The 16,082-nt window shown below is 38.0% G+C and overlaps 1 protein-coding gene across 10 annotated transcripts in view; it reads left to right on the plus strand.

The window, feature by feature from the left end:
* ARHGEF9 (Cdc42 guanine nucleotide exchange factor 9) overlaps positions 1 to 15,532 on the plus strand; it is a 247,901-nt gene extending 232,369 nt beyond the window's left edge. For all 10 annotated transcript variants that reach the window (XM_087426403.1, XM_014794896.2, XM_014794899.2 and 7 more), the window contains one exon: positions 12,239 to 15,532. In XM_087426403.1, the coding sequence (XP_087282529.1) occupies positions 12,239 to 12,420 (182 nt within the window). In that variant the 3' untranslated portion in view covers positions 12,421 to 15,532. The remainder of the gene's footprint in view (positions 1 to 12,238) is intronic.
* The last annotated feature ends 550 nt before the right edge of the window (positions 15,533 to 16,082 follow it).

Here is a 16,082-nt window from a genome sequence, read left to right on the forward strand (position 1 = left end):
AATCAACCCCGAAGACACAGAAATCCATAAACTAAATGACAGAGATTTACAAATGAACTCCCATCAGGCTCTCAGCGGATTTCTCAACAGAAACTTTTCAGGCTAGAAGAGACTGGAATGATATATTCAAAATACTGAAAGACAAAAACTTTCAGCCAAGAATACTCTATCCAGCAAAAATATCCTTCAAATATGATGGAGAAATAGTAACTCTCCCAGATGAACAAAAGCTAAGGGAGTTCATGGCCACGAGACCCCCACTACAAGAAATACTCAAGAAGGTCCTCAGGCCTGAAAAAAAGAAGAGAAAGGGAAGACAAAGCTTGGAGGAAGGAGAAAAGTAGGTAGACAAAATCAGAGAAATAGTAGATCTTTACCGGAATAGGTTAGCAACCACTTAAATACTAAACTCAAAGATCAAAGGAAGAAATTCACCAAAAATAAATTTAACCTCATCACTGTAAACACACAGCCACAACACAAGATAGAATAAGGTATAACAAGAGCAACTTAGAAGGGGAAGAGGAAAGTGACTGAATTGACTTAGTATAAGGAAAGAGGAGGCTATCAGATAATGGACTATCTCATACACAAGATTTTTTGCCCAAACCTCAAGGTAACCACTAAACAAATAATCAAAGCAAAACCACATATGATAAACAAGGAGAAAACTAGAAGAATCATAAGACAGAACAACCAAACTGAATTGGCAGTCCAAAACAAATGGGACAAGAAACAAAGGAAATGCAAAAGAACCTGAAAATAAGTGACAAAACAGCAACATTAAGCCCTCATATATCAATAATTACCCTAAATGTAAATGGATTGAACTCTCCAATCAAAAGATACAGAGTGGCAGGATGGATTAAAAACCAAGACCCAACAATATGCTGCCTTCAGGAAACACATCTTAGCACTAAAGACAAGCACAGGCTCAGAGTGAAAGGATGGAAGACAATATTCCAAGCTAATGGCAAACAAAAGAAAGCAGGTGTTGCCATACTCATATCAGACAAAGTAGACTTCAAGATAAAACAGGTTAAGAAAGACAAAGAAGGGAAATATATAATGATAAAAGGGACACTCCATCAAGAAGACATATCACTTATAAATATATATGCACCCAACATAGGAGCACCAATGTACATAAGGCAACTATTAACAAACCTAAAAGGACAAATCAACAACAATACAATAATAGTAGGGGATCTTAACACCCCACTTACAGCAATGGATAGATCATCCAGACAAAAAGTCAATAAAGAAGTATTAGACTTAAATGAAAAAATGGAGGAGATGGACCTAGTAGACATATACAGAGCACTCCATCCAAAAACAGCTGACTACACATTCTTCTCAAGTGCGCATGGAACATTCTCTAGGATAGACCATATGTTGGGAAACAAAGCAAGCCTCAATAAATTTAAGAAGATTGAAATCATAACAAGCATCTTTTCAGACCATAAGGCTATGAAACTGGAAATGAACCATGAAAAAAAACTGGGAAAGTGACAAAAATATGGAGATTAAACAACATGCTACTGAACAACCAATGGATCATTGATGAAATTAAAGGAGAAATCAAAAACTATCTGGAAACAAACAAAAATGATAACATGCTATATCAAACCATATGGGATGCAGCAAAAGCGGTCCTGAGAGGGAAACTCATAGCGATACAAGCCCACCTTAACAAACAAGAAAAAGCTCTAATAGGCAACCTTAAATTACACCTAACAGAACTAGAAAAAGAAGAACAAACAAAGCCCAAAGCCAGCAGAAGGAGAGAAATAATAAAAATCAGAGCAGAAATAAATGATATTGAGACCAAAAAAACAGTAGAAATGATGAATGAAACAAAGAGTTGGTTCTTCGAGAAGATAAACAAAATAGACAAACCCTTAGCCAGGCTTACTAAGAAAAAAAGAGAAAAGGCTCAAGTAAATAAAATTAGAAATGAAAGAGGAGAAATTACAATGGATACCATGGAAATACAGAGGATTATAAGAGAATACTATGAGAAACTATATGCCAACAAATTGGACAATCTAGAAGAAATGGATAAATTCTTAGACTTATACAACCTCCCAAAATTGAACCAAGAAGAAATGGAGAATCTGAATAGACCAATAACAAGAAAAGAGATTGAAATAGTAATCTAAAACCTCCCAAAAAATAAAAGTCCAGGACCAGATGGCTTCTCCAGTGAATTTTACCAAACATTCAAAGAAGATTTAATACCCATCCTCCTCAAACTATTCCAAACAATAGAGGAAGATGGAACACTTCCTAAATCATTCTATGAGGCCAACATCACCCTGATACCAAAACCAGACAAAGACAATACAAAGAAAGAAAATTACAGGCCAATATCGCTGATGAACATTGATGCAAAAATCCTCAACAAAATATTGGCAAACCGAATACAACAATACATTAAAAAGATCATACACCATGATCAAGTGGGATTTATACCAGAGACTCAGGGATGGTTCAGCATCCGCAAATCAATCAACGTGATACATCACATCAACAACACAAAGAATGAAAACCACATGATCATCTCAATAGACGCAGAGAAGGCATTTGACAAGATACAACATCCATTTATGATAAAAACTCTCAATAAAATGGGAATAGAAGGAAACTACCTCAACATAATAAAGGCCATATATGACAAACCCACAGCTAACATCATACTCAACGGGGAAAGACTGAAAGCCATTCCTCTGAGAACAGGAACGAGGCAGGGCTGCCCACTCTCACCACTCCTGTTCAACATAGTACTGGAGGTTTTGGCCAGAGCAATTAGGCAAGAAAAAGGAATAAAAGGAATCCAAATAGGTAACGAAGAAGTGAAACTCTCACTATTTGCAGATGACATGATCGTATATATAGAAAACCCTAAAGAATCTGTTGGAAAACTATTAGAAACAATCAACAACTACAGCAAAGTTGCAGGGTACAAAATCAATCTACAAAAATCAGTTGCATTTCTATATGCTAATAATGAACTAAGAGAAAGAGAGCTCAAAAAGATAATACCATTTACAATTGCATCAAAAAGAATAAAATACCTAGGAATAAATCTTACCAAGGAGGTGAAGGACCTATACAATGAGAACTACAAGACATTATTGAGGGAAATCCATGATGACATAAAGAAATGGAAAGATATCCCATGCACGTGGATTGGAAGAATAAACATAGTTAAGATGTCTATATTACCTAATGCAATCTACAGATTCAATGCAATCCCAATCAGAATCCCAATGACATTCTTCACAGAAATAGAAAAAAGAATACTACAATTTATATGGGGCAACAAAAGACCCCGAATAGCTAAAGAAATCCTAAAGAAAAAGAACAAAGCAGGAGGCATCACAATCCCTGACTTCAAAACATACTACAAAGCAATAGTAATCAAAACAGCATGGTACTGGTACAAAAACAGGCACACAGATCAATGGAACAGAATTGAAAGCCCAGAAATAAAACCACACATATACGGACAGCTAATTTTCGACAAAGGTGCTAAGAACATGCAATGGAGAAAGGAAAGTCTCTTCAATAAATGGTGTTGGGAAAACTGGACAGCCACATGCAAAAGAATGAAAGTGTACCATGTGCTATCGCCATTCACAAAAATTAACTCAAAATGGATCAAAGACCTGAAGGTGAGACCTGAAACTATAAAACTCATAGAAGAAAATATAGGCAACACACTATTTGATATTGGTTTTAAAGGAATCTTTTTGGATGACATGCCTACCCAGACTAGGGAAGCTAAAGAAAAAATAAACAAGTGAGACTTTATCAGACTAAAGAGCTTTTATAAGACAAATGAAACCAGAATCAAGATGAACAAACAACCAACCAGCTGGGAGAGAATATTTGCAAAACATACATCTGACAAGGTGTTGATCTCCATAATATATAAAGAACTCACACAATTGAACAACAAAAAAACAAACAACCCAATCAAAAAATGGGCAGAGGAGATGAACAGACACTTCTCCAACAAAGATATACAGATGGCCAATAGGCACACGAAAAGATGCTCAACATCACTAATCATCAGGGAAATGCAAATCAAAACAACACTAAGATACCACCTCACGCCTGTTAGAATGGCTAAAATCACCACGACAAAAAACAACAAATGTTGGAGAGGATGTGGAGAAACAGGAACCCTCATACACAGCTGGTGGGAATGCAAATTGGTGCAGCCTCTATGGAACACGGTATGGAGATTCCTCAAAGAATTAAAAACAGAGATGCCCTATGATCCAGCCATCCCACTACTGGGAATCTATCCAACGCACCTGAAATCAACAATCCAAAGAGGCTTATGCACCCCTATGTTCATTGCAGCATTATTCACCATAGCCAAGAAGTGGAAGCAACCCAAGTGTCCCTCGACTGATGATTGGATTAAGAAAATGTGGTATATATATACAATGGAATACTACTCAGCCATAAAAAAAAAGACAAAATCATCCCATTTGCAACAACATGGATGGGCCTGGAGCGTATTATGTTAAGTGAAATAAGCCAGAAAGAGAAAGACAAACACTGTATGATCTCACTCATATGTGGAATATAAACCAACACATGGACAGAGAAAACTGGACTGTGGTTACCAGGGCAGTGGGGGTGGGGGGTGGGCACAAGGGGTGAAGGGAGTCATATATGTGGTGATGGACAAACAAAAATGTACAACCCAAAATTTCACAATGTTAGAAACCATTAAAACATCAATAAAAAAAATATATTAACCAGAAAAAAAAATTATCTTGAGATAAATGAAAATGGAAACACAACATGTCAAAAGTTATGGGATACAGCAAAAGCAGTTCTAGGAGGGAAGTTTATAGCCATAAATGCCTACACTAAGAAAAAAGAAAGATTTTAAATAAAGAATCTAACTTTACACCTCAAGGAGCAAGAAAAAGAAGAAAAAAGTGAAATGTTAACAGAAAAAAGAGAATAACAAAGATTGGAGCAAAAATAAATGAAATAGAGACCAGAAAAACAATAGAAAAGATCAATGAAATTAAGAGCTGTTTTTTGAAAAGATAAACAAAATTGACAAATCTTTAGGTAGACTAATTAAGAGAAAACTCAAATATATAAAATCAGAAATTAAAGAGGAGATATTACAAATGATACCACAGAAATAGAAAGAATCAGAATACTGTGAACAGTTATCCACCAACAAGTTGGATTACCTAGAAGAAATGGATAAATTCCAAGAAACATACAATGTACCAAAACTTAATTATGTAGATATAGAAAATCTGAACATACCAATATTGAGTGATAAGATTGAATCAGTAATCAAAAAACCCCCAACAAAGAAAAGTCCAGGAACGGATGGCTTCACAGCTGAATTTTACCAAATATTTAAATAAGAATTAACTCCAGTCCTTCTCAAATTCTTCCAAAAAATTGAAGAGGAGGGAACACTCCCAAACTCATTTTATGAGGTCAGCATTACACTGATACCAAAGCTAGAATAAGGACACTACAACAAAGGAAAACTACAGTCCAGTATCCCTGATGAATGTAGATTCAAAATTTCTCAACAAAATGCTAGCAAACCAACTTCAACAGTTCATGAAAAGAATCATACACCATTATCAAGTGGGATTCATCACTAGGATGCAAGGATGGTTCAACATATGCAAATCAACAAATGTGATACACTACATTGATAGAAAGATAAAAATCAGATGATCATCTCAATAGATGCTGAAGAAGCATTTGACAAAATTCAACATTCTTTCATGACAAAAATTCTCAACAAATTAGGTGTAGAAAGAATGTACCTCAACATAATAAAGGCCATATATGACAAGCCCACAGCTAACATTTACTCAGTGGTGAAAGGTTGAAAGCAATCCTTCTAATATCAGGAACAACACAGTGGTGCCTACTCTCACCACTCCTATTCAACACAGTACTGGAAGTCCTAGCCAGAGCTATCAGACAAGAAAAAGACGTAAAAGTGTCCGAATCAGAAATGAGGATGTAAAATTGACTCTGTTTGCCTATGAAAAGTTTTTATATATAGGAAATCCTAAAGATTCCACCAAAAAACTGGTAGATCTAATCAGTGAATTCAGGAAGGTTGCAGGATGCAAGATCATCGTACAAGACTTAGTGATATTTCTATCTGCAAACAATGAATTATCTGAAAAAGAAATAAGGAAAACAATCCATTTACATTAGTATCAAAAGCGATAAAATACTTAGGAATAAATCTAACTAGAAGGTGAAAGATGTTTACACTGAAAACTTGAAGACATTTATGAAAGAAATAGAAGAAGACACAAAAATGAAAGATATCCTTTGTTCCTGGATTGGAAGAATTAATATTGTTAAAATGTCTGTACTACCCAAAGCCATCTGTAGATTCAATGCATTCCCTACCAAGATTCCATTGGCACTTTTTTTTTAAACAGAAATAGGAAAAACAATCCTAAAATTTGTTTGGAACTGTAAAAGACTCTGAATAGCCAAAGTAGTTCTGAGAAAGAACAAAGCTGGAAGCATCACACTTTCTGCCTTCAAACTATATTACAATGCTATAGTAGTCAAAGCAGTATAGTACTGGGGAAAATACAAAAACATAGACGAATGGAAGAGAATCTAGAGCCCAGAAATAAACCCATCCATATATGGTCAACTAATGTGTGACAAGGGAGCCAAAAATACTCAACGGAGAAGGACAGTCTCTTCAATAAATGGTTCTGAGAAAATTGGATATTCACATGCAAAAGAATGAAACTAGACCCCTATCTTACTTAGACCACTCACAGAAATTAACTTGAAATGGATTAAAGACTTAAATATAGGACCTGAAACCAACAAATTGCTATAAGAAAACATGGGGAAAAAGCTTCTTGACATTGGTCGTGGCAGTGAATTTTGGGATATGATACATAAAGCACATGCAACAAAAGCAAAAAATAGGCAAGTGAGACTACATCAAACTAAAAAGCTTCAGCACAGCTAAAATCAACAAAATGAAAAGGCAACCTATGGAATGGGAGAAAATATTTGCAAAGCACATATGGGAAGGGGTTAATATATGAGGAATTCATACTACTCAATAGCAAAAAAACCCCACAAATAATCCAATTTAAAAATGGGCAAAGGACCTAAATAGACATTTTTCCAAAGAAAGCTTCAAATGGCCAACAGGTACATGAAAAGGTTTTCAGCATCACTAATCATCAGGAAATGCAAGTCAAAACCACAGTGAGATACCAGCTCACACCTGTTAAAATGGCTCTTATCAAAAGATAAGTGATAAGTGCTGGCAAGGATGTGGAAAAATGGGAACAGTTGTACACTGTTAGTGGGAATGTAAGTTAGTACAGCCATTGTGGAAAACAGTATGAAAGTTCCTCAGAAAATTAAAAATAGAACTACCATATGATCCAGCAATTCCAGTTCTGGGTATATATCCAAAGGAAATGAAATCAGGATCTTGAAGAGTTTAGCCAAGATATGGCAACAAACTAAATGTCCTTTGACAGATGAATGGATAAAATAAATGTGACACACACACACATATACATACGCAATGACCTATTATTCAGCCATAAAAAAAGGAAATCCTGCCTTTTACCACATCATGGATGAACCTGGAGGATATTACACTAAGTGAAATAATTCAGACAGAAAAATACAAATAATGTATGTTCTCAATATATGGAATAGTAAAACTGAACTCTTAGAAACAGAGAACAGATTGGTGGTCGCAAGATGCAGGGGGTGTGGGGTGGAAGAAATGGGTAAAAGTGGTAAAAAAGTGCAAAATTCCACTTATAAAATAAATAAGTTTTGGGGAGGTAATATACAGCATGGTGACTGAAGTTAATACTGTATTGTACATTTGGAAGTTGCTAAGAGAGTAGATCTTAAAAGTTCTCATCAAAAGAAAACAAATGTGTAACTATATGAGGTGATGGATGTTAAGTAACCTTAATGTAGTTATCATTTCACAGCATATACATATATTAAATCATTATGTTGTACACCTTAAAACTTATATAATGTAATATGTCTGTTATATCTCAATAAAACTGGGGAGAAAAAGAAATAGAAAATCTGAGAAGACTAATAAAAATAAGAAGATTGAAACAGTAATCAAAAACCTCCCAATAAAGAAAAGCCCAGGACCAGATGGTTTCACTGGTTAATTCTATGAAACATCTACAGAAGAATTAACAATAATCCTTCTTAAACTCTTCCAAAAAATTGAAGAGAAAGGAACACTCCCAAACTCATTTTAAGCGGCCAGTATACCCTGACACCAAAGTAAAGACGCTATAAGAAAATACAGGCCAATATCCCTGGTGAATATAGATGCAAAAATTCTCAACAAAATACTAGCAAACTGAATTCAATAGCACATTAGAAGGATCATACGCCATCATCAAGTGGGATTCATCCAACATATGCAAATAAATAAATGTGATACACCACATTAACAGAATGAAAGATAAAAATCAGTGATCATCTCAATAGATGCAGAAAAAGCATTTGACAAAATTCAACATACTTTCATGATAAAAACTCAAATTGGGTATACAAAGAATGTACCTCAATATAATCAATGTGTTGTATGACAAGCCCATTGCTAATAACATCATACTCAATGGTGAAAATTGGAAAGCTTTTCCTCTAAGATCAAGAACAAGACAAGGGTGCCAACTCGCATCATTCTTATTCAACATAGTGCTGGAAGTTCTAGCCAGAGCAATCAGGAAAGAAAAATAAGTCAGAAAGGAAGAAGAAAAATTGCAGATGACATGATTTTATATATAGAAAATTCTAAAGACTCTCTTGAGAAATAATAATATTAGAATAATAAAGGAAATCAGTAATGTTTCAGGATACAAAATCAATGTACAAAAATCAGTTGTGTTTCACTAGCAATGAACATCTAAAAGAGAAATTAAAGAAACAATCCCATTTACAATAGCACAAAATAGAATAAAATACTTAGCAATAAATTTGACCAAGGAAGTTAAAGATCTCTACACTGAAAACTATTAGACATTTATGAAAGAAATTGAAGAAGACACAAATAAATGGAAATGTATTTGGTGTTTATGAATTGAGAGATTGATATTGTGAAAATGTCTGTACTATCCAAAGCCATCTGTAAAGTCAATGTAATCCTTATCTCAAATTCCATGGCATTTTTCCTGGAAGTAGATAAAACAATCATAAAATTCATATGAAACCACAAAAGACCCCAAGTAACCAAAGCAATCCTGAGAAAGAAGAGCAAAGCTAGAGGCATCATGCTTCCTGATTTCAAACTTTATTACAAAGCTATAGTAATCAAACAGTATGACATTGGCATAAAGACTGACTTATAGACCAATAGAACAGAATTGAGAGCCCAATTATAAACCCACGTTTATAGTCAACTAGTATTTGTCAGGAGGCCAAAAATACTCAGTGAGGAAAGGTTAGTCTCTTCTATAACTGGTCTTGGTAGAATTGGATATTCACATGCAAAAGAATGTATTGGACCCCTGTCTTACTCATAAAAATTAACTCAAAATGGATTGAAGACTTAAGTGTAAGACCTAAAACCATAAAAATCCTAGACGAAAACATAGGGAAAATACTCCTTGACGTTGGTCTTGTCAATGAGTTTTTTGATCTGACACCAAAAGCACAAACAACAGAAACAAAAATAAATAAATGGAGCTACGTCAAACTAAAAAGCTTCAGCACATCAAAAGACACAGTCAATAGAATGAAAAGGCACCGTATGGAATGGGAGAAAATATTTGCAAACTATATATCTGATAGAGGATTAATATTCAAAATATATAAGTAACTCATACAACTCAGTAGCAAATAAATAGTCCAATTAAAAATGGACAAAGGACCTGAATAGACATTTTTCCAAATAAGACATACAAATGGCCATATAAATGATCTACACTTACAAGAAAAGGTGCTCAGCATCACTAATCATCAGAGAACTGCAAATCAAAACCACAATGAGATATCATTTCATATCTGTTAGAGTAGCTGTTATCAAAAAGACAAGAGATAACAAGTGCTGGCAAGGATGTGGAGAAAAGAAAGAACCCTTTTGCATTGATGGTGGGAACGTAAATTGGTATGCCACTATGAAAACAGTATGGCAAGTCCTCAAAAAATTAAAAATAGAACGGCCATCTGATCCAGCAATCCCACTTCTGAGTATTTATGAGAAGGAAATGAAATCAAGATCTCAAAGAGATATCTGCACCTCCATGTTCATTGCAGCATTATTCACAATAGGCAAGACATAGAAACAACCTACATGACATTCGGTGGGTGAATGGATAAAATAAACGTGATGTATATATATACAATGGAATATCATCCAACCATAAAAAGAAGGAAATCCTAGCCTTAATGGAAACATGGATACACTTTGAGGGCATTATGCTATGTGAAATAAGTCAGACAGAAAAATACAAATAATATATGATCTCACTTTTATGTAGAATCTAAAAAAGGCAAACTTATAGAAACAGAAAGTATATTGGTGGTTACCAGGGGCTGGGGTTGGGGGAAGTGGAGTGATGTTGGTCAAAGGGCACAAACTTATAAGATGTTATAAGATGAAGAAGTTCTGGGTATATAATGTACAGTATGTTGACTGTAGTTACTAATACTTTATTATATACTTGAGAGTTGCTAAGAGGGTAGTTCTTAAATGTTCTTACCACAAAAAAAGGTAATTATGTAAGGTGATGGATGTGCTAACTAACCTTATTGTGGTAATCATTTTGCAATATATATGTGTATCAAATCATCATGTTGCACACCTTAAACTTACACCTTATATGTTAATTATATCTCAATAAAGCTAGAAAACAAAAATAAGAACAAAAACAAAAAAATACTGGCTTTTAGAAAAGAACTGGTTCTTTTCCACTGAAGTGCCAATGGCTGATGATGACTTAATATGACACTACTTTCAGGGTAATGAAATCAAGTCATCAAACACAGGCAAACAAAGAAGCTGTAATGTTGAAATTTCAGACGCTGGCCAACAGATGAGCAAGGTATTTGGGAGCAGCAGAGAGGTCTTCCTTGAATTCTGAATCATGCTATATGACACAGCCTTTTTTTTTTTTCCCACTGCTGAGGAAGATTCATCCTGACCTAACATCTGTTGCCAGTCTTCCTCTTTTTTTGCTTGAGGAAGATTCACCCTGAGCTAACATCTGTGCCAGTCTTCCTCTATTTTATATGTGGGTTGCTGCCACAGCATGGCCGCCAACAAGTGGCGTAGGTCCATACCTGGAATCGAACCTGGGCCACCGAAGTAGAGCACGCCAAACTTAACCACTAGGCCACAGGGTCGGCCCATGCCTCGGCCTATTTTGTTCTGAATATAGATTAGGATTAAACTTTAAGTTTAGGCCCCCTAGTTCCTGGAATCCTTTGTTCATGTGAATTTTGCTTTGATAGTTGCAAGCCCTCCTATGAAAGTTGAGAAGTCACTGAAGCATTCCTTTTGAAAGGTCACAGCTATAGTCCAAGTCTTCCTTGTGTTCCATGTATCATATCTTCTAGTGGTGAATTTGCTTTCTCCCTCAACTACCAATGTTTCTTCCCTGTTAAATATGATTTCATCACTCTCAACCTGGTGTAGAACACTGGATCACTTGTATCTTAGCTTTGAGAAAACCATTTCACCTCAAAGACCTGCCCTGAAGTCAGTAGCTCTTAACCAGGCTCTTTTGACACTTCTAGTGGGGGAGTTGAGGAGGAAGAAAACCAAAGTCCTCTGAAGTTAAATGGAGATTGTTTGGTTATTTGCAGGACCAAGCCTTGCATAATGGATTATGGTCTCTTGGAAAGAGTTCTGAACTGAGAAGTCAAAGAATGTGGGTTCTAGCCCTTGCTTTGTGACATTGGGTATTACATTTCCCTCCACGTTTCAGTGTCCTCATACGTAAAATGGCTGATGGCAACACCCCATGTTTCTCAATGATACCTGAGTAGATGGGAAAGTGTGTGTTGTGGCACCACTCCAAAATCTGTTAAGAAATGGAATTCTTTTGGATGATTTTCAATTCCAGTTCACACCCTCTAAAATAGACTGCGTTGAATTGTTGGCACACAATGGTCACTGGGTGATTGGAGAAGCCCCTTGCTATTTAACTTATACCCTTTCCCTTTGGTCTCCCATCTACTCTAGGTGTCAACTCTGCCCGCTCAGTTCCTCCTTCCTACCAACCACCGCAGGACCCGTTAAACCAAGGCCAGTACCTGGTCCCTGATGGCATCGCTCAGTCGCAAGTCTTTGAGTTCACCGAACCCAAGCGCAGCCAGTCACCATTCTGGCAAAACTTCAGCAGGTTAACCCCCTTCAAAAAATAATACCTACAGGGAGGCAGATAATTTTGAAATAAAGTAAATAAAATTATATTTATAGATGGACCTTTTTTCGGAGAAGCACTGTTCAAATTTATATATATATCTACATACATGTGTATGTATGTATATATGTATGTAGATATATATACACACACACACACAGACCCTTGAGTGTGTACACACACACACAAACGCACACACACGCACACACACACAAGGACCAAAAACGTTGTCTGTTGTTTTGGGGAAGTGAAATCCGTAGTTGGTAGGAAGAGGTACCAATGACTTCCAAACATGTGACCCCTTCTTAAAAGTTTTCCATTCTTACCTTATCTCCCACCCCTTTACTTTGAGAAATTGACATTTCTATTTGTTCCTTTTCTTGTTGAGATAATCTCTTTGCTCCCCTGTGAGTGATTCATTGACTTGTCATTATTACCATAGATGTGTTTGTATTGGTTTTTTCTTTCCTGATGATACTGATCTTGGTGACTTTTGAATTTAATTTGATGTGGTGGAGTTTGGGAGTTTGGAATTTTTTTTCCTTTTCCTTTTCACTGGGTAAAGGGAGAATCCCCTTTCTCCTCTTCCTCAGCTGACCATCTGCGAATGTTTTTGCAGCCCTGCAGTTGCCCCAAACAGCCTTTTTCCTGCGTCTTCTGTCCTCAGTCGTGCCAGTCTGGAGATGATCTTTTGTGCCCTGTGACATAACTGCTCGATATTTCTATTGCTTTCACTGTATTTTAGGTGTTGTAGAGGGATCAGAAGCAAACAGAAACAAGGGAGTGTCTGAGTATAATGATGCTGGAGAGGACTTCTGTTCAGGGAACATTCTGCATTTGGGCTGTTTTTTTTTTTTTTTCCCCTAGCACTGGGGGTTCCCATGTTGCTGCACTGCTGGGTCATGAGAATTTTGTATCTGGGGTTTAGTTTGGGCCAATTATTCTCTTCTTCAAGCTGCTTTGGTTATGGTGTTCCTTCTAGGCCTGTCCCTCCCCTAACCTAAAATATCTGAACTAGAAGCAAAGAGGCTGAGACTCTGCCTCTTGGGGGAGAGATTCGACTGCCTCTAGCACCAAGTAGGTTTCAGGCAGGGCTCCCGACCGCAGTCGGTTCAGGGACCTGGCCGTTCCTGCTTCCATTTGCAGATTGTTTAGGCAGCATTTATAGGAATCTATGGAGGGGTCAAGACAGAGCCCACCTGACCAAGATCATCAGCTGCCTTCAAATTATTGACCTGGACAGGATTCAAGGCTGATAGTAACCTCTTATAGTAAGAACAGGGATGGGCATGGAAGAGACAGCCTTGGCCCAAGATATGTACCTGTGGTTCCTACCACTCAAGTTATGTGAGACTTCCCCCATTGTTAGCAAATTGCATGGACAGTATTCCATGGCTTCTTCCTTCCCCTCTCCCTGTCTTCCTTCTTTCTCCTGTTCTCCTGGCACAGGAGAATTGTTGGTATTGGCATAGTTAAAGCACTCAAAGAAGGCCATGTTTCCAACATTATCCCATCCCAGGAAATTTGAAGCAAGTAAATGAGAAGCCCTTTTCCCTGTGGATAAAGGGTCTGAGGCAAAGATGCTACCCTCTGGCTCATTTTTGGCAGGCTTTACACTTGGGAAAAACTAACCTCTCCCACAAAGAGGCAGGCTCCCTATGGGTGCAGGAGTACCTGTTCCTCCTCCCCACATGGCTCCTTGGGTTGATAGACCTTGAAGAGTGAGGAGAGTGGAGTACAAAGGAGTGAGGATGGGCCCTGCTATGGAGAGCCACTCTAACAAAGAATCTGGAGATTGAGTCTGTCCTGGACCCCATGGGAGAAGACTTCATCATGAAAGGACTTCAGCTTACTGAGCAGCAGCCATGGATGCATGGGGCCCTCAGCATAGCTGGCTTGATTGCTGCTCTATGCCTCCTTACTTAAATCAGGCCCTGCCTAGCCTGGTAATTTTTCCTCTGTAGGAATCAAATTACAAACTGTTTAAGATTCCATTCCACTACAGCCAAATCAGACTTGTGGAGTAAGCCAAGGATAAACCTGAGCTGAGCAGAGGGCTGGGGCTCGGGACTGGCCACCACTGCTCAGCACATATCCTAGCTACTTAAGCCCCCTTCACAAGGAACCTGGTACCCAGTGCCTAAGCTAAAATGGCCTTGGCAAAGAAAATGTGTTTCAGTGGCTGTGTACGCCTCCCTTGAGTATACATTCTTTTCCTACTTTCCATTCTTCCCCACTAGGCTTGGCCTTGATATGTTTCTCCAGGGGCTGAGGGCACAAGAAGAGGGGATGCCTGGACAAGTCCCTGGACCTACAACATCTCTTGGCCAAGTTCCCTTGTCCCACCTGTTCCTCTGGGCCTTTTCCCAGAGCTCCAGGATCAGGGATATCACCTCTCGCCACCCACTTCTCATCCACCCAACCCACTGGCCTCGTCAGATACCAATAACTTGTAAAAACAACAAGAAGTCAGGTTTCCATTAGTTGGAGTGTTCCCCCAGCCTATGGCAGCAAAGCAGACCAGTGACCAACAGCCCCAAGGCGAATCCCATTACCTGGGCTCAGGGTCCAAGCCTATTCTGTGTCCCCACAGCAGTGCTATCCCCAAGAACTCTGTAAATCTCTGTTTCTGCAAGGCCTGAGCTCCCCTTTCATCAACTCAATGAGGCCTGCATTTGCTCTCCAAAAGGCTTTGCTAGTGTGTTCTTTGGGCCCTGCTGTGGGATGGTCCTAACACAGAAATCCAACTCCTCTTTCTCTCTCCCTCTCTCCCCTTCTCTCTATATATGTATATCTCTACTGGATTTATAAGGGCAGCAACAAGAGAGTTGTAACAATTCTAGTGTGAAGCCAAATAGTGATCTTTTAGTGCTTTGGGGATGGGGTGGGCTGGGGTAGATGGAAAGACAACAGTGATTTTGATTACCCCTACTGCTCTGCATTTGCCAGTTTATTATTTCATTTCTTCTATCTGACTGTTTGACCCTGTCAAACAAGTGTCAAAGTTGTGTGTTTAAAAAGATGTTTAACAACAAAAATATGATGTTGTAATGACAGAAAGCCTTATGAAAATATTTATGGAATTCAATAAAAGAAGTAAAAAGACCCCTGTAGGTATAGCTGTCGTGCCATTTTGTGCGTGTGTGTGGTGTGTGTTTTACCAATTGCAAAATAAAGGTGATTTGCCTGGTGGGGAGCTGCTTACCCCAACCTAGTCTTGGCCTGCCAGCCGTGCTGTTCCATTGCCAGGCATCCCATGGACTGTCTTTGACCTTCCATGCCCTTTCTGAAAGAGTAGGCCATAAGAACCAAGTTTGATCCTGTAACCAGGGGCACTTCAAATGTCTTAATGAATGGGGCAGTCCTTCCTGTCACCGGGCCCTTTGACAAGACTTGGAGGACCATTCCTGACCTTGCTACTTTTTCTTGCAGCTGCAAGTTCAGTACCTGCCCTGGGTACTCATGGGAGCTTAAAAGTTGCTTATGGACCCAGCCAGAGGCCATATCACTTAGGAATCCCACACCTCTAGTTCTTTCCTAATGCTTCCAGTCTTATCTCCTCAGAGACAGACACATTCTTTATTCACATCCCAATGTGAGTGGAGTGACCTTACTGTTTTTTTCATCATGATATCACGTGCACGTAGATACTCCTTGCTGCCC

Source organism: Ceratotherium simum, chromosome X, assembly GCF_057802395.1.
Source record: "Ceratotherium simum simum isolate JZ-2026a chromosome X, ASM5780239v1, whole genome shotgun sequence".
NCBI classification, from domain to species: domain Eukaryota; kingdom Metazoa; phylum Chordata; class Mammalia; order Perissodactyla; family Rhinocerotidae; genus Ceratotherium; species Ceratotherium simum.